At 38.3% G+C, this 26,561-nt stretch overlaps 2 protein-coding genes, 1 long non-coding RNA gene and 1 other non-coding gene across 6 annotated transcripts; 2 read left to right on the forward strand and 2 right to left on the reverse strand.

Annotated features, from left to right (window-relative positions):
* The first annotated feature begins 8,314 nt into the window (after positions 1–8,314).
* On the forward strand, positions 8,315–18,160 carry LOC104215809 (uncharacterized). Of its 3 annotated transcripts, none has more exons than XM_009765706.2 (4): positions 8,315–8,595; positions 10,280–10,465; positions 10,580–11,241; positions 11,349–11,791. In XM_009765706.2, exons 2-4 carry the CDS (start codon positions 10,334–10,336, stop codon positions 11,767–11,769), a joined length of 1,215 nt encoding a protein of 404 aa, XP_009764008.1. In that variant the 5' UTR covers positions 8,315–8,595; positions 10,280–10,333; the 3' UTR covers positions 11,770–11,791. The 3 variants fall into 3 exon arrangements, with proteins under 3 accessions (XP_009764008.1, XP_009764010.1, XP_009764009.1); XM_009765708.2 differs by adding an exon at positions 17,457–18,160 and having other exon boundaries at positions 8,316–10,465; positions 11,349–11,712; XM_009765707.2 differs by having other exon boundaries at positions 8,316–8,465.
* LOC104215811 (uncharacterized) lies at positions 11,903–12,882 on the reverse strand. Its single transcript, XR_708313.2, has 2 exons — positions 12,462–12,882; positions 11,903–12,373 (listed from the first exon to the last, which is right to left on the reverse strand). It is a non-coding gene; the product is annotated as an uncharacterized lncRNA (long non-coding RNA).
* Positions 18,161–22,110: 3,950 nt separating the features above from the next.
* Positions 22,111–22,217, reverse strand: LOC138882413 (small nucleolar RNA R71). Its single transcript, XR_011404018.1, has one exon. It is a non-coding gene; the product is annotated as a small nucleolar RNA R71 (small nucleolar RNA).
* On the forward strand, positions 22,150–23,107 carry LOC138881379 (uncharacterized). The gene is made up of 2 exons (XM_070161601.1): positions 22,150–22,729; positions 22,776–23,107. Exons 1-2 carry the CDS (start codon positions 22,150–22,152, stop codon positions 23,105–23,107), a joined length of 912 nt encoding a protein of 303 aa, XP_070017702.1.
* Positions 23,108–26,561: the final 3,454 nt, after the last annotated feature.

The raw sequence follows: 26,561 nt of genomic DNA on the forward strand, positions 1-26,561 counted from the left end.
TGAATTCCTCACACTTTTTCTATATTATCATTGGACCATTAGTAAGTGTCGAAGTCGATCGCTCGTCTCTTCTTCTTCGAGATTAGACGGGATACTCATTGGGTACACGTTGTTTTTGTACTCATACTACACTTGCTGTGCATTTTGTTGCATAGGTTCAAGTGTGGCTAGTGGCTTAGTGGCATAGTTGATACAGAGTTTTAGGTGAGCTGCATTTATCGAGATGACCCGCAGCCAGCAGAGCCCTCTTCAGAGTATTTTACTGTATTTTTCATTTCTGTCCACTTGTATTCCGGACAGTTACTGCATTTTATTGCATTCTCTAGTAAATTCTCATGCACTTGTGACACCGGGTTCTAGGATGATTATGGGGTATCTTGTATTAACGTCTTAACATTCATATTTGATTTGAAATGGTTATCTTTTACTGGTAAAATTGAAGGAAAAATCATAGTTTTCAAAATAATTTAAACAAGAATTTAATTAAGTATTTTGGTTGGCTTGTCTGACAGTGGTGTCCGGCGCCATCATGACCCTTAGTGTATTTTAGGTCGTGACAATATGTTATCAGAGCACTAGGTTCCCTTAGGTCTCATGAGTCATGAGCAAGTCTAGTAGAGTCTCGCGGATCGGTACGGAGACGTCTGTACTTATCTTCGAGAGGCTACAGGACTGTTAGAAGCATCTCCCTTCTTGATTCCTCATCCTGCGGTTTGATTCCTTTGAGACTTATGCCTTTGTTTCTTTCTTACTCAATTTTATGCGACGTGAAGCGCTTATTATAAATCGAGAATTGAGAAAATGTAATGGTACTACAGATGTGTTGCGGGATGTTCCTCCCTGCGTATTTGATCGGGCTATTGTCGTCGCCTTGTGGAAGGCCATTCTGTCATTTTTGCTCAATTTCAGTACTACCGAAGGTTTTGAGATTTGGCATTAATTGTTATGACGATTTGTGCGTTGTTATCGCAGAATATTGGTGTAATGGTAGAGTGTTTGTCTATGCGTTGAAGCAGTGAATGACTTGGAAGGATGTTTACTCAATGCAATATTCAGAGATTCAGAATTTTATTTCTCGGTGGAAGAGAGGCAATCGGGCTATAAATGTTCAAGTTTGGTTTGATGAAGTAACGAGACTAGGTATTTTTGAGCGTGGTGGAATTTTCATCTGCGATGTAGTGTCATCGTCCTCAATTGTATGTGTTAAGTTCGCCGATGTTATGGTTTTCTGCAATTTGCCTTTGGGGAAAGATATTGTGAAATAATATTGGAGAACGGCTGTCAAAGATCGCGAGGTGTGGTGGTTCAGGATTGAACCGGTATTTCTAATGTTGACGGCCCGAGAAAGATGATCTTCGGAAAGGTTTAAAGTTAGTAGCGATTTGTGGGTTCAAGTTCTACGAAGATAGGTTTTATTTAAGGCAACAACTGAGCAGCAAAGGATGAGGAAGGACATGTGGGGAGTGTCAGGCGGTGGTTAAAATTTCTAGAAGGCCAGGTATAAGAAGCGAAGGTCGAGTAGTTGATTAAAGGAGTAAGTTCCGCCAAAGTGGGAGAATGACGGAGTTGCATATGGGTTTTGTGATAGGGTGACAACACACCTTAAGGAAAGTTTAGAATGATTTGGGGATTTTAGCGGTCGATGATTGGGTCTACGAATTTAATTTGAAGTATCGGCTGTTATGCGACGGGAGATTGGATATGACGGAAAGGAGTTGTTCGATATGGAGAAGGATACAACATAATTTTGAACTGGAAGATATTGTCACACATTCGGTTGATGTCCACAAGGATTGAATGGACTTGTGCAGCTAGTGAATGAGCACGAGCTCAAGTGGGTTATTTCCTGTGAGCAGGTCAACGGTCGCGTGGTTGGCGAAGCTCCTGCGAAGGATTTTGCTGGCTATCTGGTAAGAGGTCGAATATGTGAATATCGCTAGAGATTCAGAGTGTACGCGAAATATTAACGGAAAGATTTCAAGGAATCTGGCGGTTTGATTACGCAAGGTCATGTCAATAAGAGAGAAAGGATCTTAGTGGGTTCCAGAGTTGTGTAATAGTGGCTTCAAGCTAAGTGGGAGAGTCCCACCTCCTATGATTGGGTTGCATAGTTAACTACTTGCGAGGTTTCTGGTTATTAGCATATTGATGGGTTATTTCAGCTATGGGAAAAGGATATAAGTGTAATTTGAGCAAAGGGATTGTTAAAAGTATGCTATGGTTGGCCTTATTGGCTCATGTTTAGACTTGGGGAAGGATTCAGGATTTATGCCTTGTATAGATGCGGGTTACAAGGAAAGTGATTCTGTCAGGTGCTTCGTCGAGAGGGTATTCATGTGCTAGAAGATTCATGGAGTAGATTATATTCAGGGCCAAGTCAGAGCGGGCGGCTCTCAACAACAGTCCTAGTAGATTCAAAGGGGTAAAGTGTGGTGCCTAATGATTTCTAGTCTATAGGTACGGTTAAGAATCAAGCTTTTGTAGCAGCTTATGAGAAGAGGCCCAGAATGATCGATGATGTTTTGACTTGCAGTGTAGCATTTGGGAGGTATGAAATGGTTCGTGGGATTTGAGATAGCATGGTCTCAAGGTCACTCGAGATGAGTGCGGATGGAGTGTGTTATGTGTTGAATGGAGTTATCATTATTTCTAAGGCAATCAAGGATAAATTGGGAGAAGATAGACTGGCTAGCCATAGTTGAGTTGGCATATTGTTGGTAGTGATCAGTTCCTTCAGCGTGATCAGTTATGCAAGTGAATTGTGACGGTACGTGTGAGGCTTGTCGGCCGCCATAATTGATGTTATTCAGAAGTATTCTACTGTTATGGCCTGTTATGTGTAGGCGGATCCCGGAAGAGCTATAGTGTCTTAGTCCACTACTTAGAGATTTGCATATTCTATGGTTATGAGAATTCATCTGTGCGTTGCTATGGTTCTCCTAGAGTGAGTTAAGTGAAAAGTTTTTATATGATGAAGTGTTGATCTATTAGCGGTTCCGGAGTGATGATGAAAATTGTGTCCTATCGTATATTGGCATGATGGGTGCAGTGAGTGGTATGTAATTCAAAGTGAGGATCAAGGTTGCAGTTCGGTATTGGCAAGAATGTCATGAGCTCGGATGAGCAGGAAAGGAGTTTCGATGTTTAAAGTAAGTTAGTATTGTCTTCAGCGTCACTTGAGATCGGTATTTTGTGAAAAAGGATTTGCATCCTGGTTAAGGATTCTTGATCGCTTTTCAGCGTTAGTGCGGCCGGTGGTTTGGATGTACAGACATGTATCTGTTACGGAAGGTTGTGGGAGCGTGCCCCACGGGAGGGTTGTATAAGTGTGGCATGTAGTCACTGGATTGATTGAAGAGTTAAACCAAGTATGAAGATTGTGGTGATGTCGTTAAATTGAGAATTGATGCCTGGAGGGCACTCGATTTATTGGGTTGTGGATTGTGGAGGATTACTCCGGTTATGATGGTTGTTCTTGTATATTATGAGAAAAGGGGAGTTATTATGGACCTTCGAAAGGTTATTAGCCTAGCTCAGTGCGATTAGAATCAGCTGGAGATTTGTGGATGGATTTAAATGAGAATATGGGCTCTATATTAGGCCAGATGTGTTCATTTCAGCAATGCGCTCCTTATGGAAGAGTAGTCGGGGTGTTATTTTGTCGTTAGCTATTTCATGTAATTATATATTGTGCCGTGTGAGTTGTGAGACGGCTTGGTGAATTTATTATGTGTTAAGGTTCCGCGTAGAGATGATGTTACATGAGCAGAATAGCTCTTGAGATTCAGATCGTATATCGCACCTCAATTATGCTTGAGTTTTGTAGCTTATAGCGCTATATGTCTCCCCAGGGATGGTATTATGCACTTAGAGTACTTGTGACCAATATTCGGTATTGTGTTTTAATGAGCAATTAGCTCGGTGTGTATCTCCTTATGTGAGTTTTATGCTCCGGAAGTATATTGGGATCCATCTCATGTTCTGGATTTCAGCACGGTTCAGTTGGATGGTGATTTGACTTATGATGTAGAGCCAGCAGCTATTTTGGAGCGTCAGGTTCGAAAGTTAAGGTAAAAGGATATAGCTTCAGTGAAAGTGTAATAGAGAGGTCGGCCCATGGAGGAGGCTACCTGGGAGAGAAATGCGGAGCAGATATCCTCACCTGTTTGAGGCTTTAGGTATGTTTCTTGACTAGTTCGAGGAAGAACGCTTGTTTAAGTTGGGGAGGATATGACAACCCGACCAGTCGTCTCATGAGTTACCGCTCCGTTTTCCCTATTTCTTCTTCTTATTGCTTTGTCTATCAGTTCTATATATGATCGGGTTGGTTGGCACGGGTTCAGAAAGGATTTGGTAAGGTTTGAAGCACTTAGTCTCTTTTGAGGAAGCTTAAGTTGGAAAAGTCAACTAGATGTTGACTTTTATGTTAGAGGACTCGGATGTGAGTTCTTATGGTTCGGATAGCTTCGGGAGGTTATTTGAGACATAGGAGCGTGATCGGAATATATTTTGGAGGTCCAGGGTATATTTAGGCTTGAATTGGCGAAAATGAATTTTTGGCGTTTTCCGGTTGATAGGTGAGATTTTGATATAGGGGTCGGAATGGAATTCCGAGAGTTGCAGTAGTTCCGTTGTGTCATTTGGGATGTGTGTGCAAAATTTCAGGTCATTCGGACGTGGTTTGGTTAGGTTTTTTATCAAAATTGGAATTCGAAAGATTTTTGGGAACTTAGGCTTAAATCCGATGTGTTTTGGTTGATTCGATATTGTTTGAGGTGTTTTGAAGGTTGGTATAAGTTTAAATAAGGTTATGGGGTATGTTTATGTTTTTGGTTGAGGTCCCAGGGGCCTCGGGGTGATTTCGGATGGTTGACGGAGAAGTTTGGAATTTTGGTGAAGCTGCAGACTTTTTGCTTCTGTTGTTTCCGCACCTGCGGATTTGGGACCATAGGTGCGATGCTGCAGATATGATGAAAAGGGCCTATGAAGGCTGGGGTCGCAAAAGCGGCTGAGGAGCCGCATCTACGATAGCGCAGGTGCGGGTGAGGTGCCGCAGAAGCGGAAACTGGTCGAATAAGTGGAAACCGCAAATGCAGCGCTTGGGACCGCAGAAGCGGTACCGCATATGCGATGGGTTGACGCGCAGGTGCAAAAATGCCTGGGTCGGAATGTATATATTTCTTCCTTCGCGATTTTCAGAGGGTTTCACCATTTTTAAACGCGAATTCTGGAGTATTGGGCGATTTTGAAGAGAGAATTCAAGGGAACTTTATTGAGGTAAGGATTTTGGACCTAAAACTCGTTCATATGGTATTATTTTACGGATTAGAGTTATAATTAATGGAATTTAAGGGTTAAAATTGGGGAAACTAGGAATTGGTATTGGAGACCTAGACTTGAGGATTTGAGCGACCATTTGTGGTTAGATTTTGGTACTTTTGATACGTATGAACTCGTGGGGAGATAAGGAATCTATTGATGTGAATTTTATCGAATTCCGAGACGTGGGCCTGGGGGTCGGATTTTGGTAATTTCGGGATTTAGGTTGTAAATTGATTATTTTTGCTTGGGCTTCGTTCCCTTAGCATATTTTGACGTCGTGATTCTGATTTTGGATAGATTCGACACAAGTGGAGGCCGATTCAAGGGGCAAATGCATCGCAGGCTAGATTTGGACCGGATTGAGGTGAGTAATGATTGTAAATGATGTCGTGAGGGTATGAAACCCCGTATTGCACATCGTTGTGCTATATTGAGGTGATGCACATGCTAGATGATGAGCGTGGGGTCGTGCACTGTTGGAGATTGTGACTTAGCCCGTCCCGAATGACAATTTTACCGCATATTTGATTGAAAACTATTTGCTATCTTCATGTTTTGGGCTGAATGTCATATTTGGGCTTCATGCCAACTATTTGAACCCTTAGGTGATTTTTATTGATATTTCCTCACTGTTTTGACTTTATACTTGAACTAAGTCATGTTATATTCTACTGTTTTCATAACTCAGCCATGTTTACTCTGCTTTAACACTTAAATAATATTTTAAATGATATTTTGGGCTGAGCACCTTATTTTACTGTTGCCCGAGTGGCTATGAGATTCTGACTGAGTAAGGCCGAGGGCCTATGTTGTGAGGAAACACTGATTATGATTATGAGGCCAAGGGCCTAAGATTTGTATGCCGAGGTAGCTTGTTGATATGAGGCAGAGAGCCTAGTGATGATGCCACGTGATGGCTTGATATTCCTCTTGGGCCATAAGGGGCCCCTCCAGGAGTCTGCACACCCCCAGTGAGCGCGTGTACCCAGTGTGATATGAGAGATAGCCCAATGGGCTGGTGTTGTTCTATGCTCTTGCCCGAGGGGCGATCCTTTATGTGTTTATCTTTCCTATTTGCCTGTCATTTGCTTGCTTAATTGTTAAAAAGGTATTTTTATGAAGTTTAAACTGAACTCAGTAATTTTACACATCTTTACTGCTTCACTATTTTACTGGCTTTTACTGCTTCCTTATAGCCTATAATGTGCCTTACGTGATTTCATGCTTTCAGTCTTTATTTATGATTATTACTCATTGAGTTGGAGTATTCACTTTACTCCTTGCACCCCGTGTGCAGATTCAGGCGCATCTGATCCCGCTACCAAGTATTGATCTTTCCAGCTCAGGCGGATTCGAAGATTCTCTCGGTAGCTGCCGGCGTTCGCAGCGCGGAGCTTCTTCCTTTATCTTATCTTCTTCTGTTTTAGATTTGTATTAAACTATGTATACTTTCTTGTCTTATTCCGGATTTTAGATGTTCATGACTAGTGACACCCCGGTATCGAGCTGTGTTGGGTTTTATTTTCGCAAACTGTAATATTCACTACTTACTTTTGGATTATTTACTACGTTTTAGACTTAATTCTTATTGTTTAATTGCTTAAAACTGAAATGGGAAAGTGTCGGATGACCTTGTTTTCATGAGAGGCGTCATCACGATCGAGTTCGAGTTTAGGGTCGTGACAACAAACTGCATATCACCAAAAGTACTTTTTTAAAAAGCAATTTTGAGAAAAACACTTCTCAAAATTAACTGATCTTAGAAACTTGGTCAAACGGGCTATCGGTCTTGTAGCCTGTTTGGCCAAGTTTTATTTTTGGGCCAAAAGTGTTTTTTTCAAAAATTGAGGTGTTTGGCCAAGCTTTTAGAAGGAAAAAAGTGCTTTTGAGGAGAAACAAAATAAGTTTTTGAGAAGCAAAAAAAATAGTTTATCTCCAAAAGCACTTTTCTGAGAAGCACTTTTGAGAAAATTACACTTAGAAGCAGTTTTTAAAAGTTTGGACAAACATTAATCACTGCTCAAAAGTGCTTTTCAAATTAATTAGTCAAACACAAACTGCTTCTCACGAAAACATTTTTTTGAAAAGTACTTTTGAGAAAGACATTTCTCCAAATAAGCTGATTTTAAAAATTTGGCCCAACAGGCTATTAGACTGAATGCTTCACAGATCCAGGATTCTTAGTCTCTTTTTATTTCTTTTTTTTCTTTTTGTTTTCTTTAAATAATCACATAATTTTTTGATGTCAAACTTTGGTGAAGTTGCAAATACGGAAAATGTTCGAAAGAGAATAAGCAAAATGAATCTCCTTTAATCTAGACATATGAGAGTTGTCTGATTAAAAAAGAAAAGGAGTTGTTTGATATGAAAAATTATGGTAGAAAAATGTGGATAAAAATCAATTGTACTTTTCCTCCATATAACCTTTATTCTCCTTATCCAACTCTGAGCCTACCCATATCTCCAAATTCGTCTCACAATCCCATAAATTTCCTCTAATTAAGTTCGACTTTACTTAACATAGTAGTATAACATGAAATTATGAATTTGTCATAATATTCTGCAACAATGTTCAGATGTTAGATTACATCAGAATTGCCAATAAAGCCTCACTACGAGAGAACATGCATTATTCTAGAGAGATAAAAACTAGTCAACTTATAAGGTATGTTTATGCTAAAGATATTAGTATATAGGGATAATACATAAGATGCTCTCTGAATTTGTCCAAATAAATGAGTTTCCTACTCAACCTTCACGGGTGTTCCAATACCACCCTATATTTGTTGGGACTGATTTTTTGTGCACCCTTATAAGTCATCGCCCATTACTGATATGTTGTGTAGCATACACGCGCCATCTGGTGATGCCACGTATTTAAATGAAGACTTAAGAGAGTATTATTAGTTTGATTATAATTAATTATTTTAACCATTTCTTTACATTTATAAACGACGTCGTTTATATTCTAATATTTACCCCAACCTATTTTCCTTATCAGTTCATTTCACCCATCCCGTAAAAAATCCCCAAGTCGACGAGAAAACCCTAACATCAAATCCGTCTGAATTCAATCTTCCCAACTAAAATTGAAGGGATAAGATGAATGTTTCTTTGATTAAACCTAGTTAGAACCTCAAATTGTAAGTATATTTACTGATATTTTTGGTTTTCACGAGTTGTTGGATTTGTTCGAGTTGCAAGGAAAGGTGTTCAGTCACTGCTACAATCTTTCTTTTATTTGGATTCTGGATAGAAAATGTGTTTTTAAAGGTTAGTGTTGTTCGTCGCGTTTATGTTGTTCTGAGCTCTAGGATTTTCTTCGTCATAGTAATAATGTTGAGTTTGTTGTTGCATGTGGTTTGATTTCGTAGATATTGGTCTGATATAGTTATATATCTACTTTGCGTTGAGTTAAAAATATCTTTTGAATTAGTAACAGTAAGATTCCTCCTCGGAGGAAAAATCTCCATGGATAAGCTAAACTCTTTTACGGAGGAGGATTATATAGGTGGAGTTATTACTTCTGCACTTGATGTTGATGTAGATAGGGTCTCCAATTTTGAATTTCTAGGTTATGTGAAAGAATTTGGCTATAATCCTTCTTCTGCTCGTATTTATGTAAGGCCACCTTATTGTCCTGGTTTGGTAGAAATTAAAGTGGATAGGGACATTATGGGTATTTATCAAGTATTAAAAAATGGGAATATCTTGGATGTATTTATGGAGTACATGGTCATGAACCAATAGTGGTCCCCTCTCTTTTAGAATTTGGTCAAGACCTTGGGGTAAGTGAGGGTTTGGGCACATATGAAGAGGCATTCACTAGTGCCCCTGCTGAACCAAGTGCTCCTTTTGATACTACTGCACCCCTGATATTGCTACCCCATCTGAACCTGCTGCCCCATCTGAAGATGGTTTTAGCACTGAGAATAGCTCAGATTCAGTTTATGTTGAGCTATTTGAAGAAGGGGATGAGGATTATGGTAGTGATATACATGAGGAGTATAGGTCATTTAGGGAGAAAAGAAGAACTGAGCAGAGAAAAAAGAGGAATGTTAGAGTTCCTACAGCTGAGGGTACTATGTTAGGAAAAAAAACAATAGATGTGGGTTATGATGAGTATGAATCTAGGAGAGAGTCAGGACAAAGGAATTATTTGGAGGGTAAAATAGGAGGTGATGAGCCATATTATCCTTCTGGTGAGGCTGCCAGCTTTGAAACAGATACAAATGTTGAAGATGATGAAGGAGAGGGAGAGGTTAATCAAAGGAAACCCAAAACAAGAAGAAGCAAGATTTAAAAGGAGTGATACTTGACCCAAACTGTAAGTAAATTGTGGGGGACTTGGTCTTGCATTTGAAAGTGATGAAAAGTTTAGAGAAGCTCTTACTAGGTTTGTTGTTGAAGAAAAATTTATTGTGGATAAATATATTAATCAACCAACAAGGGTGAGGTGTAAGTGCAAGGATGGTTGTCATTCGCATCCGTTTGTTAGCTATGACTCTAGGATTAAAGACTTTGTTGTGAAGAAGTACATTCCAATACACACATGTGAACCTACTAACAAGAACAAACTGTGCAATAGCAAGTACTTGGCTGAGAAATTCAAAGACAGAATAAAAGAGCAACCTAACATTAGGATATTCAAGTTTCAGCAGCTTGTAAGAAAAGAATTAGGTTTGTATGTTGGGTGATCTATTTGTAGGAAAGCAAGGAACAAGGTTTTGAATGATATAATGGGTGACCATATGCTGGAGTATAGAAGAATTTTGGACTATAGAGATGAAATGCTTAGGTCTAATCCTGGTAGTACATGTGTTGTTAAACTAAGTGAAAAGACTTTCGAAAGTGGCAAGAAAATATTTGTTGGCTTCTACATCTGTTTTTATGCATTAAAAAGGCCTTCAAGGTTGGTTTTAGGCCTTGTATTGAATTGTATGGGTGCTTCTTAAAGGGTGTCTGAAAGGGGCAATTACTTGTTGCTGTCTGTAAAGATGGTAACAACCAGATGTTGCCTCTAGCTTGGGCAGTGGTTGAGGTTGAGAATAAGTTCAATTGGACTTGGTTTTTAAGGTTGTTGAAGGATGACCTTGAACTTGGAGATGGAACAAATTTCACATTCATAACAGACATGCATAAGGTTAGTATTCTGTTCTTTATCTTATTGTTATGTTGTCTTTGTGTTTATTTTCTTCTATTGCTTCCATAAGTGTTGCTGATATGTTATTGTATTTTCTGTTGTTCTTCTATGTAGGAATTGTATCAAGCAATGGATGAAGTACTACCAAACTATGAACATAGAATGTGTGCTAGACACATCCTAGCTAATTGGTCCAAGAAGTGGAGAGGCATTGAAAGAAGAAATTATTTCTGGAGGTGTGCCAGAAGTACTTATGAGGCAGAATTGGAAAAGAATCTTGACTTCATGAAAAAATTAGGTGGCAAAGGAATCATTGATGACTTGTTTTGGTATAGCAAAGAAAGGTGGTCTAAGGTGTACTTCAAGTTCTTCAGCAACTATGATAGTGTGGACAACAACATGGCTGAAATCTTCAACTCCTGGATACTAGAGCCAAGACACAAGACAATAATAACAATGCTTGATGAAATCAGAGTGAAAATGATGAACAGGATTGGGCAACTGAGAGAATTTGCCAATGGTTGGATCTGTGATATCTCTCCAATGGCATTGAAGGTTTTACAAGACAACACAACTAAGTCAATGAAGTGTGATATTATGTGGAATGGAGACACAGGATATGAAGTGAAAGAAAATGAGTATTTGAAACATTTGGTTTCTTTACAAACCATGACATGCAGTTGTAGATCTTGGATGCTAAAAGGCATACCATGTGCTCATGCAGTAGCCGCCCTTCACTTTAAGAAGTTGGAGCCAATTAACTATATTGCTCACTGGTATACTAAAGAGACTTACTTGAAAGTATACAACTATTTCATTCAACCTGCCTTTAATATGTCAATGTGGCCAGACTTACAGAATGTTTTTGTTATTCCAACAACAGTCAGAAAGATGTCAGGGAGGCCAAAGAAGTTAGAAATAAAGAACAAACTGAAAACAAGATAAGTAAGCTATCTAGGAGAGGACTGGAGATGACATGTAGAGCATGTAAAGAGAAAGGCCATAATAAGAGAGGGTGTCATAAGACCAAGGCAGCAACTTCAACTGCAGCAGCAAGTGGAGCAACAAGTGCAAGTGCAGGAGCTAGTGCAGCACCAAGGGGCAGTTCTAAGTCTACTGCAGCACCAAAAACTAGAGGAGGAGGGGGTAGACCAAAAGGTTCTACCAATAAGACAAGGCCCTACAAAAGATCAAGAGTAGTTGGAATGGAGGTGCTTCAAACAGAAAGTGGCTACACCATCCTCAATGTAAGGCCTCTTATTACCTTTGTATATCAAATAAGTGGTACTATTTTTTTAGACTAACAAATAGTATCTTTCTTTAACAGCCTGGAATGCCTTTAGTTTCTTTCAATACATTTCAAGGATTCAATATGCTTGAACAAAACAATTTAGATTCAAAACAACCACCAACTTCATTCCAAAAAGAGATAGTACCTAATACAAAATGCTTCATCCATATTGATTTGTATCATTCACCAACAAGGTTCAACAAAAAGATTGCAGTACAGTAAAAAGAGAAACAAATAGCCTATGACAACTTCAATTCATCCTCTTTCACTTGAAATCTAGTACTAACACCAATAATTAAACAACATAAAATGATAAACCAAAGAACTTTCTCTCTTTTACTTGATCGAGCAACTTTGCTCATTCATTTCTTCTCCCTTTCTTTTATCTTCTCCCTTTCTTTTATCTTCTCCATTTCAATTTTCAAGTAATCTAATTGAACGCGTATCTTATCAACCTCATGTTCATCCATCTTTGCTGCCACCGGATTGTCCAGTTTTTCAAAAACTTCAACTTGGCTCTCAAGTTTTCCAATCTCTTCTTTAAATTTAGGAATAACAAACTTTGATCTAGAGTCAATTTTTCCATCCCTCCACCAAAAATCACATACTCTAGCACTCTATCATGAATAACAACAAAATTGGTATTTGAGAGTTCTATTTCTTGATATCTTAACTGATTTACACTTGGAAATTAAATCAACTTACCCCATATTATGGACAAGCCCAATACCTTCTACCAGGATTCCTAGGGGTACAAGAAGTCATCAATGGTAGCAAATATCCATGATTACATCGCACTTCTTCAGTAGATGCATGATCCATGATCGTCATCTTCCGTACAAAGCTTACTTAACCTTTTCGAAGCAATTATATACAAACTGCAGTTCAAAACACAAGAAAAATACGAGAAAAGTAGGTAGAAACAAACGGAATTTAACTCAAATAACCAAAACTTAACTACTTTTGCCTTCAAAATTTGAGTCTTGATCGTCAGTTGTGGCTGATTTGGTAGTAAAATTAAATTAGGGTTACTGAGGTTGGTATGGTGGAAGAAGAAATAAGGTGGGTCGGGTATGGTGGAAGAAGAAATAAGGTGAAAGAGGAATATATTACCGTTGGTTTCTAATTAGTGCTGACAAATATTTTTTTCGTCTTTCACTATTAAATAATTACACTAAACGCGCTCCCTTTTAGCTAGAGACAACACGCCTCTGAAATGGCTTACAAGGGTGCATAAAAAGTCAGTCCTAAAAAGTATAAGATGGTATTGAGACACCCATAAAGGTTGGGTGTAAAACTCATTTATCGGGATAAGTTCGGGATGCATTTTATATATTCTCTCTAGTATATACTTGACATGAAAAAAAAGAACATACTAACATTTACGTGAACATATACCAACTGGAGGACAAAAAATAAGCCTATTGCATTAATTGCCGTAAAGAGAGAGCCATATATATACTAGCTAGTTGTAGGTAATTAGTTCTATGAAACAATATGCAATCTAGTAAGGTAAAATGTCAAATTCACGTATTAATACAAATCAATCCAAGTTAGCATTCAGAAAAAAAAAATAGAATATTAAGCGTTATATGATGAGGGCATACAAGATGCTTTACAAATCGCTGGTTTTGTAGTTGCTTAATAAAATGTCGTTATAGTTAAGATGGGTAATAAAATTTATCAATTAGAAAAATTGATAGGTGATTCCTCTTTTAGTTTTCTCCGCACCACTTATTGAAAATTTTTATTCTGTGTCTCACACAACTGACACTAGTTGTGTGAGATCTCTTTTTTGTCTCACAATTGTGGTCCCAGAATTTTATGAACCCAGATGTGTAAGATATGAGACCACAAATATATGAGATAAAAATATGAGGCACAAAATAAAATCACTCCCACTTATTTCTTTGGATATGGTGTCTGACATAATTAAACTTCAGTGCCCAAAAATCAACAACAATTAAAAAAAAGGAAAAGAGAAGAGTGAAAAAGTCATGCCTTTTTATCTTATTACTAGTATTTGGACATGCACATTGCGCGTGTATACCATATCAATGAGAATAAAATTTTAAAAATGACCTAAATTTGACAATATATTTGAATTATAAAATAAATAAAAAATTAAAAGTTCTTGAAAATGATGGACTTTAACCCTATTTAGCTAACTCAATACAGGAAAAGAAAATTGCTTCACAAAATTATCCAACTTTTTATGGGTGGTAATATATTCCAACTTTATAGCATTATGCAAGGAAGTTTAAATAGCATATTCTACTTGGTTCATAAGACCGTCAATATATCGAGATGGAAATTTCCTAATGAATAATATTTTTAAAATATTTTATAAATAGATGTTGAAGATCTCAAAAAGAGGATACGGGTTGACACATACTTTATTCAATTGAATCTCGATAGAGATCTCTTAATATATGCTACTTCCACCAAAGTAGTTTTTCTCACTCTGACCAATAGCCATGAGATACTCCGTTGAGACATTGAGTAGCACGCTGTGAACTTTCTAAAACTTAACCAAAATTATTTCATGTAAAATAGGTTGCCGATATGCTCCATAAGATGAGTCAATATCTATGAAAGAAGATGACAAGAACGCGAAATGGTCTACCAATCCAGAAAAGAGCTATAATAATTGTAAATATAAACGTGTAACAAAGAAGTTAAATGGTCAAGTAGACAGCCAATTGTGGATAATTAATTACCTTCACTAATCAGTTAGATGGCAGATACATTATGCATTCTATTTACATATTCATATTGAGCAGTGGAAAGCAACCCCCACTTCCAACCGAGAGGTTGTGAGTTCGAGTCTCCCCAAGAGCAAGGTGGGAAGTTCTTGGAGATAAAGATGCCGGGATTTTTTGGAAACAGTCTCTCTACCCTCGGGTAGGGGTAAGATCTGCGTACACACTATCCTCCCCAGACCCCACTAAGTGGGATTATACTGGGTTGTTGTTGTTGTTGTTGTATATTGAGCAGTGGAAACGACTTGCTAATAATTATGAGTCATAGTAATTGAATAATGACCCAACTTGATAAACTTGCACACAACTAATAAATTAGAATGAGAGATAACGTATATTATTATCATTAAAAGTAAATGTCTAAAGTTTGTACATATAATAAATATGCTCAATTTAATCATTATTATTTATTATAATACATAATTACATTTTTATTCAATAATATTAAAGGAATATTGTTATACTAAAGGGTGGAATGGTCGTTTAGATTTTGAAGATATTTTAATAAAATAATTTTATCTAAAAGTCTTCACACTTATAATATAGTATTAGTTTCTGGACACGTGCATCTCTAAATTAGTTTTAGTTAGTGAAAGAAAGCATGATTAAGTTGAACTATTCCAAGAGACAATTTTATGTTTTATATATTTTTTTGCGTTTTGATCACTTTATTATTCTCTCTATTATTTTTAATTAATTTCATGATAATATGTGTTAGCAACAAAAAGATATTGCACAAAGCGGCAAATATAAGAAAACTTTGTCATAAAAGTTACTCAATGAAACCTCAATTAAGCAGGATCTAACATTATTTGACCAAATCATATTTAATGACATATTTTCAACTTGATTTCAATTATTCTATTTTTAATTATCAACAAAGATTATTGAAAATAAATATATTTTTTTCTCCTGTTCCCTGTACCCGACATGTATTTTTATATATATTGATGTATCACTTGATAGTTGATCTCATATATATGTATTCAGGAACAGGCCAATGAATTTTGTGGTATAAAGCTAACTTTATGACGGGTTTTAACTTCTTTTTTCTTTAGAAAATAATTATTTTTTTATTTGAAGTCTATTTTTTTAACTTTTTTTTAGATGTAAAGTTATTAAGAATTTTTTTATAATCAACTTCTAATAAGTCTTTCAAAATTGACAATATAGCTAATCCAATTAATCTCTCTTGAGACATTGTTAATCAATTTTTTTTATCACTAAATAGAAAATTAAAAATATTTTCATATGTTTCGAATTGTCCAAATCTATTTTGAAGTGAAAAAACGGCCTTGTCTACTATATACATAAAGTAATAAACTCTAAAGGACTCTTCGGGATCGGAGATTTTGAGATTTCATTATCAACATTCTCATCAAATTGTTTATTCTTATATATCACACAATTTTTTGAAATTAGGGTTTGATATTCATTTCAAATGCAATTTCCTTGACAGAAATCATAGCAATTGCAAATCCTTTTTTTATATATTTGTTAAAGAAATAATCAAATATTTTTGCATCACAGGACTTTTTTTAACTTATATATAATCTATTAGGTATAACAAAATATGAGGTTCACACAAATGTAGAGTTGGGGGTCTAAAGCAGTTGTTTTACCTGCTTTAGGGAAGGGTCGCCCCTGTATGTATTTGTCTACATGTATTACATATGGTATTACTTAGTTCATGAGAGATTCCAACAGTAAATCATTTAAAGAAACTACTCAATAAATAAAATGCAAATTATATCAGTAGAGATATTTTAAGAAAGTTAGATAGTATATAATATAGAAGGCAAATTATATGAAAACATACTTGCTAAAGAAGTAAAATTACAGCTTTGGTTGCATGCCAACTGTTTAAAAAACCCACAATGACCCAAATTACGCAATACCACTTTCACAACTGGAATGCCTTTTTTTTTTTTTTTTTTTTTTTTTTTTTGCTTTTTAACGGTTAGAAATAAATGATGTTAAGACCGAGTTGTTGAGAAAGAAAAAATCGTAAGGTATTGAAAGATAACCTGGATGAAAATAAATCTCTCCTTATTGTCTTCTCTTTTGCATACTGCATAGTTATCCAAATAATTTTATGAACGTCGAATCAATTTCGAAAGCAAAATAATTGCAAAAGAATATCGGAATCTTCGATCAAACAACGTATTGGGAGTGATACTTTAGAGCCATATTGAGTAGTATAAATCAATAATCAAATAGAGAGCATCATTTTCATTGGTTGTTGATGAAACATTCAATATTCCTTTTACTATATTTTAGTAATTAACTGTCAACACCTAAAACATTACCATGGAAATTGACCAACTACTTTTTATCAAGTAGTGGTGGAAGGAAGACAGAGAAGCTCTCTAACACCATTGCTAGCCATAATTCCAAGTTGTAGAGTTAAGTTATTTAGTAAATCCATAATTCAGTGGGAGGCTGACAAAGGAAAAAATCAAAGTGTTAAAGCACATGAATATTCTCGCTAATTAGCCTATCGTTTCCACTAAAAAAGTTAATTGTAGATAATTGAATAATTAATTATGAATATATGGAAGATGATAACTTGTTTTGGAGAGAAAGAGAAAAGCTTGAGATTAAAGGAGGTGGTAGTAACACAACTTTCTTCCACATAAAATGATGAAAACTAATCAGATGCACTTCGAGATAAAAATAAAAATAAAAATATGTAAGTACAAAAAGGAAAGCACCGTGCGTTTAACATTACCATATTTCATTGGCCTCAAAGAGTTTAGAGCATATCCATATATAATGCACCAGAAAAAGATGACTATTCAGATATATATATATATATGATGTTAGGCTAGAAACTCGTGTTTTAGCTGTGGTATTACATTTCAATGATTGCATTTTTATGTGCGTTTGAGCTCAAATGATAGTAAATTACACTTAGTACATGTTTTATGCTTTGCAGGAAGCGATCCGGAGCTCAAAAATTAATTTGGAGCTAAATTGATCAATTTGGAGCTTTGAAGTCTGAGTAAAAGTCCAATGCATTAAGCCGGGATCGTGTTTGGAGGTCGTGTACCAAGTCTGGATGTTAAAAGAGGACGGAAAAAGTTCACTCTGAAAAAATTGCACTGCTGCGCCACATGGGGCGCCGCAAGGCGCAGCGCAGCAGTGTAAAATTGAGCCTGACTCGAAAATATGAGGCTGTAGATAAAATGCACTACCGCGCTGCATGGTGCTGCGCAGCCTGCGACGCGGCTATTCAAATTTTACAGAGCTAGTTCCTAGTTCGCGCAGGAAAGAGTTTTTTCGTCTGGGCCTGACCTTACTTGGTATAAATACATGTAAAAACGCCATTTTGAAGACTTTTGACATATCTTAGACCTAGGGAGGCTATTGCGGAAGGGAGAAAACGTTTGAAGCAATTTACGGAGGAAATTGGCATCAAATTCTTCATTCCTTCATCTTTGCTTTGTAATTTAATTATGCAATTTATTTGAGAAATTATGAACACGGTTATGAGTAGCTAAATATTTAGTCTAGGGTTTTGATGGAACCTATTGAAGGATGAACTTCTTGTTATGTTAATATAGTTTGCCTGGTTTAATCTCTATTTGTTCAATTATGTTGTTGTAGTTAATTGATATGATCCTCAATTAGCTGTGCCTATTTAGTGTGCATAACTCGGGAGAGAGTGCATATTTATGTAATTGTTGAACAACACCACTCCCAGAGTATATGATGGATCAATAACCGAGGGTTTAAAGGCGGGATTAGGGATAACAAAGCCTTGGGTGCAATCTAAAGTGAGCTGTAATAAACAAAGTCAGCTAGCGTAACTTGGGAGAGTGCGTCTAGTAAATTGTCGTGATTACTCGGGAGAAATTTACGGTAATAAGAGTGCTCATGATTGATAGAGACGATTAGGTGAATCTATGTGAAACATAACCTGAAGGGATTCCATCAATAAGAGAAATCATAACCTTAGATCCTTCTCTTAATTGTTTACAACTTAATCATAGTTAGTCTTTACTTACATAATTGTAGTCCGTCATAGTTAGTAAAAATATCCTCAATTGTTATTCAAAATATTTGGGAAGTTGATTACGTAGAATTTAGTGAGTCTGATAAGAGTAATTGGTAGGTTAATTCCTTGTGGGTTTGACTCCGAACTTGTAAATCGGATTATATTTGCAACATCCGCGTGTCCTTTTTATAAGGCATAGTTGGGCGTGATCAAATTTTGGCGCCGTTGCCCGGGAATTAACGGTGCTATCAATTACAATTGAAAGAAGTACATAAATTCTTATCGTAGTTATTTTTCTCTATACCCAATTTTTACATTGAAATTTTAACGTTTGTTGACTTGGTTTCACAGGTGCATGCCTAGAAACTCATCTAGATCTAATGAAGTATTTGAAGCATTATCATATCCCAATAAAGTTTTTAAGGCCTTGAATCGGGCCAACCGGAAAAACAAACAACAACTAACAACTGCACAATTCGAAACAGTCATGGGAGATCACGAGGAAAACCTAGCGGTACCAATAGTGCCAGAGGCTGCTCTCTATGATTGGGCACAACCCATAGCTGAAAATCTGTCCACAACAATTGTAGTCCCGTAGATACAGGCTGAGTCATTCCAAATCACGAATAACATGATGCACTTGTTGCAGAACAAGGGACTATTTTCGGGGTCACAAGTCGAAGATCCTTAGCAGTACTTGAAGAATTTCCTGTCTATCTGCAAAACCCAAAGGCAACCCAACTGTCACGACCCAAACCGAAGGGCCGCGACGGGCACCCGGTGTCTTACTCAACCGAGTACTAACGTAACATATCTTTCTTAACATGTTATCATGAGTAAATGAGCCAGAAAACCTGTCATGAGATAACAAGAATAAAACATAAGGGAATACTCAACATATGAAGACCCAACATGATATACAGACTAATATATGTGACATACGGGCTTATAAGGCCGACATGACCATTAGTAAACTCGAAACATAAGCCGACAAGGCCATATGATTATCCATACACCTGACATCTGTCTACAAGCCTATAAGAGTACATAAAATCATAAAGGTCGGGACAGGGCCCCGCCATACCAATCAATACATATCCAAAACATACTGACCAAATAGGCAACTCCAGAGCAAGTGGAGTGCACTAACACCTTCGCTGAGCTGATAGCCTACTAGGAGGACTGTCAACCTATCAATCGGGACCTGCGGGAATGAAACGCAGCGTCCCCAAGCAAAAGGGACGTCAGTACGAATAAAGTACCGAGTATGTTAGGCAGGAAAGCTTAAACAAGAACAGTAATGTAAAGAGAGAGATAGAGGAGATACAACCTGTAACATTTGAGTGCCTCTGTGGGTTACTGATATGAAATGCATAATACATATATATACATAAACTTTTTAAAACATTCGCCTCTGTGGGCATCATCATCATCATATCGTACCCGGTCTCAAAGAGGACTCGGGAAAAGCGTACCCGACCATCATAAGGTTCGGTAGAATCGTACCCGGCCACGTGGAGCTCAGTAAACCCAACTGATCAGTGGTTGCACAATAGGTGCCGTACCCGGCCAACTATAGAGCGGCTCGGTAGAGTAAAATAGATACTATATATAATGCATGCTAGACTCATGGAATCACCTTCTAAATCTTTTGGAGTGACTTAAGAACACTATGGGCATCCATACCCTCAATATGAACCTTAGTAGGATTCAAGGATCATACACACTTGCTTAGAATAATTTTATAAGGAAAGAACAACATGGACAACCTTAGTTGCTAGGAGTAGATCCGTTATGAAGTAGCGTATTCATTTCACTTTAGATCATGCCAAAAGAAAGAAGAAAGTGCCTTAACATACCTTAAACCCGTTGAGTCCTTAATCACTTCCAAGCAACTCTTCAAACAAGTCAACTCAATCTATCATAGTATAAGGAGATTCAAAATCAGTGCTGAGCAAAGGCTAAGTCTATAACTTAAGCTAGTAGCTCGTTTACGTAAATTTTGGCAGCATCTCCCTTGTAACAAGGGCCTCCTCCAATACCATATACAAACAACAATGACCAGAGCAATCCATCAATACATAATTATCAATATCAAGACACCATATAACAACAACAAGTCACAACTACATTACGACGAGCGGCAAGCTCCGATTGGAATCCGTATACCCCTTATCAATCCTTATAGACTTCTTACTTCAACATAAAAGTATCATTAACTTGATAATGAAGTCATTAATCAATGATTCCAGCCTTATACCATATATTTATAACAACGAAAATAATCCACAACTTCAACTATCCCCAACTAGCAACTTTATTCACTAGTTCATGTCTAGCCCATCCATTTAACTTAATCAATATCAAGATAACCTTAGGCACAAGCAAAGAACACAATATACATACCTCCTACAGTAACTTCAAGTCAAAATCCAAGTTATATTCATTTTACAACAACCCTTAATAGCAATACAACACCATAGAAGTGACTTAAGCTAATCCAAGTATTATCTTGTAGTTTATCATCCTAACAACTTAACCAACATACAAGCAAGCTTAAGCACACAATTAGTAGGCTGTTATACTCACCTTAGACAGCAGCAACAACTTGGAATTTCATCCAAATACAGCCCACAACAATCCTCAATGACAACACAACCTCAAAGAGGTGTTGTTCTTCACTAGAACTAAGTTTTGATGTTGAAATATGGTGTAATCACTTTGGAATCACTTCAAACCCTTGTGGTATATGTTTAGAAGGGTTAGGAGAAGTTTGGAGACGAATATTAGTTGAAAAATGAGCAAAAATAGGCGTCCAAATCGTTTATAAATTGAAGTAGGTCAACCACCGCCTAAGTGGGTCCCATTGGGAGCTACTTGTGCGGTCTCGCAAAAAAACGAATATCTCTCTACTTCGATGTCGTATTGACGAACGGTTTAATGAGTTAGAAACTAGACTCGTAGATCTTCAATTTGGTAGGTAGAACACCTCATGATTCCAAGTATATTTTGAGAAATTCTCAGATACATTTGACCTAAATTTCAGCAAATTTATGAATGTAACTTGTGATGACCTTTGCCAACTCTTGTTCCACAACTTGCTTGCCTTCAAAATGTAGAAAATGAATATCATACGACTAAAATAACTCATAGAATAACCTCCTTATCATGTAAGAACCCTAGTCTCACCCCAAAGTACATGTTATAACATTCCAAACTTGTCGACTTTTGACGAAACTTATTTTCTTCAATTGGTTTAGCTTCTAAGATTTCCAACCCTCTTGGTACTCGTTATTCATGATCTTAAATATTTGTAACCTCCAAGGTAACATGATTAACTTACTTTATTTTCTTCCAAATATAATCTCATTTCCGAGCTTACATCAATGACTTACGACGTACTCTCACGTATGAAAACTTGGGGTGTAACACCAACGTAACTCCGGAAGCAATCAAGCTGTTATTGTTTCTATTCTCAGTGACAGGAGCTGCCCAGACTTGGCTAAACTCACTTCCTATAAATTCTATAACAACTTGGGATGAGTTAGTAAAAAAATTCCATAACAAGTTCCACCCACCCAACAAAACTGCTCAACAAATTGATGAAATTTTGAGTTTTAAACAGAAACCAATGGAGACACTGCATGAGACATGGGAGCGTTTTAAAGGAATGTTGGTTATATGTCCACACCATGGTATTCTAGACCAGATGTTGGGGCAGCGGTTTTACATGGGATTGTCAGATAGCGTAAAGAATATTGTGGATGCCTCAGCTGGTGGGGAATTTTTGAGAAAAACATGGAGAGATGACCAGAGTCTGCTTGACAAGATGACACAAAATTCGGGATGGTCAACCATCCAAGTTATCACTCCAGTAGTTCACTCAGTGCCCTTAGATCCATCCAATTCTATGGCTGAAAATATGGCCACCTTATTGACACGGATGAGTATACTCACCAAAAAGGTGGAAGAGTCAGGGCAGAAGCAACAGGTGCACATTGTAGATACTACCAATGGGGGATTGTACGCATCTTGCATTAGTCAACCAATTGGTAACCAGTGGAATGCAGAACATGATCATTATCACTACCCCAAAGACATGAACTATGTGTCTAATTATGGAGGCCAGAGACATGGTGGTCAGAATTGGGGCCAGCAAAGTCAGCCATACAATCCAGTCCAACCGCAGTTCAACAATGGGAACATGGGAGGTATGAGGCCCCCCCAACAATATGGCACCTTACCCAAGGCCACAAGGATATAATAATCAGAATCAGCAGCAGGGGTATCACCCTCCTCAGCAGCAGCATGGTGGAAGGCAGGAAGATGGGTTTTCTAGACTTGAGGCAATGATGCAGCATGTTATTGGGTCTAATGTAAAGATTAATGAGAGAGTAGATGCACATGATGCAGCAATCAAGAATATTGAAGTGCATGTGGGCCAAATTTCTATGTCTCTGAACAATCGTCCTCATGGGACACTACCTGCAGACACCCAGATAAATCCAAAAGATCAAGGGCCAAAGCAGCTGATGGCGGTGAGTCTACATAATGGCATAGATCTGGATGTAGAGCAAGAGAGGGCTTGAGAAACTAGACATGATGAGACACTTATACTAGTGCCCATTGAGCTGGATGAGTCAACGAAACTGACAGAGGTGACAGTCCAGCCTGCCCAGGAAGAAAATAACATTTAGAATAAGACCGAGAAAGAAGCTGAGACAGTCCAGGAACCAGTAGTTGATGTAGCAACTGATAAGGGTCAATCCCAATTGATTGGGAAGAAGAGACCTCCTGCACTTTTCCCTCAGAGGCTGGCTAAGTACCAAAAGGAGGAGCAATACAAGAAGTTCTTCGAAATGCTGAAACAAATCTAGGTAGACATACCATTGAGTGAAGCTTTGAAGGAGATGCCTGGGTATGCAAAAATGATGAAGGACTTGATGTCCCAAAAGTTTGATTTCCAAGACTTGGCCACAATTACTCTTACTCAGACCTGTAGTGCAGTGGTGACTAGACCAATTGCAGAAAAGCTGTCTGACCCAGGGAGCTTTACAATTCCATGCACTATTGGTAATTTTGCTTTTGCTAAAGCACTGTATGATCTAGGGGCCAGCATCAATCTTATGCCCCTGGCAATTTATAAGAGGCTGGGCATTGGAAGATCTAGACCCACCTCTATGTTGTTGCAGCTGGCTGACAGGACTGTGAAACGACCCTCTGGTATCCTGGATGATGTGCTAATTCAGGTAGGGAAATTTGTGTTCCCTGCAGATTTTATGATCTTAGACTGCAAAGTGGATGAAAAGATTCCTATAATTTTGGGAAGACCATTCTTGGCCACGGGGAGAGCTCTCATTGATTGTAAAATCGGGGAGCTCAAGATGAGATTGAACGATGAGGAGATAACATTCAATGTGCAGAAATCTATGAGGCGACCAAGTGAATTCGCCAATTGCTCTCTTATTGATGTCGTGGATGTAATTTTAGAGACTGATGATGAGATGTTGACCATTGAGGACCCCATTGCTGCATGTTTGATGAATTTGGATGAGGTGAATGGAGAGGAACTGGCGGAATGGGTGTTGGCATTAGAGGATAGAGGATTCTGGGATAGAACTCTAGAATTTGAGCCCTTGCACTTGGAAAATCGAGAGACTCCTCCAGCCAAGTCATCCATCGAAGAACCACCAAAGTTGGAGTTAAAGCCATTGCCCGCCCATCTCAGGTATGAGTTCCTTGGACCTGACTCCACATTAGCTATTATTATCTCATCTAGTTTGTTAGATGTGCAGGCTCAACAACTCTTGCAGGTACTTAAGGAGTGCAAGACTGTCATTGGGTGGACCATGGCAGACATAAAGGGGATCAGCCCCGCCTATTGTATGCACAAAATTCTACTGTAAGAGGGACACAAACCTTCCAGGGAATACCAAAGAAAGCTGAACCCTAACATGAAGGAAGTGGTGAAGAAGGAAGTAACAAAATGGTTAGATGCGGGAATTATTTTCCCAATCTCTGATAGCAGCTGGGTTAGCCCAGTTCAATGTGTACCTAGGAAGGGTGGCATGATGGTAGTTAATGACAACAATGAATTGATCTCTACAAGAACCGTCACGGGCTGGAGAATTTGCATGGATTATAGAAAGTTAAATCTAGCCACCCAGAAAAACCACTTCCCACTTCCCTTCATTGATCAGATGTTAGACAGATTGGCAGGGAGGTCACACTTCTATTTTCTGGATGGGTACTTAAGGTACAACCAGATCTCCATTGCACCAGAGGATAGAGAGAAGACCTCTTTCACTTGTTTGTATGGCATTTATGTCTTTCGGAGGATGCCCTTTGGTCGATGCAACGTACCCGCCACATTCCAACGGTGCATGATGGCCATCTTCACTGACATGATAGAGGATATAATGGAGGTGTTCATGGATGACTTCTCAGTGGTGGGGACTCATTTGATGAGTGCCTGATAAATCTGACTCGTGTGCTGAAACGGTGCATCAAGACTAACCTGGTTCTGAATTGGGAAAATTGTCATTTCATGGTACAAGAGGGCATAGTCTTAGGGCACCAGGTGTCAAGCAAAGGAATTGAGGTAGATCGTGCTAAAGTGGATGTGATAGGAAAGTTATCCCCTCTAACTTCAGTCAAAGCAATTAGGAGTTTCCTCGAACATGCAGATTTCTACCGGAGATTCATAAAAGACTTCTCAAAAATTGCCAACCCTCTCTATAAGTTGTTAGAAAAAGATCACCCTTTCTTGTTTTCTGATGATTGCAGGGTTGCATTCGAGGAGCTAAAAAGGAGGCTGGTCTCAGCACCTATCATAGTTGCCCCTGACTGGGAGCAGCCATTCGAACTCATGTGTGATGCCAGTGACTACGCAGTGGGGGCAGTGCTGGGACAGAGGAAGGACAAGCTGATGCATCCAATCTACTATGCTAGTAGAACGCTGAGTGGAGCCCAACTAAGCTATACTGTGACTGAGAAGGAGATGTTGGTTGTGGTGTTTGCTTTCGACAAGTTCAGATCATATCTGATTGGTTCTAAGGTAATTGTATACACTGATCATGCAGCTCTCAGGTACTTGATTGAGAAGAAGGAGTCTAAGCCACACCTGATTCGTTGGGTGTTGCTGCTGCAAGAATTCGACCTTGAAATTCGTGACTGCAAGGGCACAGAGAACCAAGTCGCTGATCATCTATCACGACTTGAGGGAGCTGAAAATGCAGTTGAGGTTGAGGATATTCTGGAAACCTTTCCAGACGAGCAGCTGCTCGCTACTAGTCTTGAGGAAGCACCATGGTATGCAGACTTTGCAAATTACCTGGCCTGCGGTATAGTTCCTTACGACCTTTCATCTGTACAAAAAAAAAGTTTTATCGTGACTGCCGCATGTATTATTGGGATGAGCCTTACCTGTTTAGAATATGTGTTGATAATATGATCCGGAGGTGTGTCCCCGAGATAGAACAATCTTCTGTTTTGCAGGCTTGTCACGCATCGGCATATGGAGGACATTTTGGAGGGGTCAGGACAGCTAAGAAAGTGCTTGAGGCCGGATTCTTTTGGCCAACAGTGTTTAAAGATGCGCACCAATGGGTGAAGGGCTGCAATAAATGTCAGCGGATTGGGAACATTTCCCGTCGCCATGAGATGCCTATGAACCCAATTAAAAGGTAGAAGTATTTGATGTCTGGGGGATTGACTTCATGGGTCCCTTCGTCAGCTCTTATGGCAATAAGTACATACTTGTTGCTGTAGATTACGTGTCCAAATGGGTAGAAGCTGCAACATTGCCCACTAATGATGCAAGAATGGTGGTGGGATTTTTGAAGAAGAACATATTCACCAGATTTGGGACACCAAGAGCGATTATCAGTGACGGAGGCACTCACTTCTGTAATAGAGCTTTCGAGAAGTTGCTTGCAAAGTATGATGTACGCCACAAGGGTGGCTACCCCTTATCACCCGCAAACTAGTGGGCAGGTTGAAATATCCAACAGAGAGATAAAGAGTGTGCTAACCAAGATTGTG

This window comes from Nicotiana sylvestris, chromosome 11, assembly GCF_000393655.2.
Source record: "Nicotiana sylvestris chromosome 11, ASM39365v2, whole genome shotgun sequence".
NCBI lineage: Eukaryota > Viridiplantae > Streptophyta > Magnoliopsida > Solanales > Solanaceae > Nicotiana > Nicotiana sylvestris.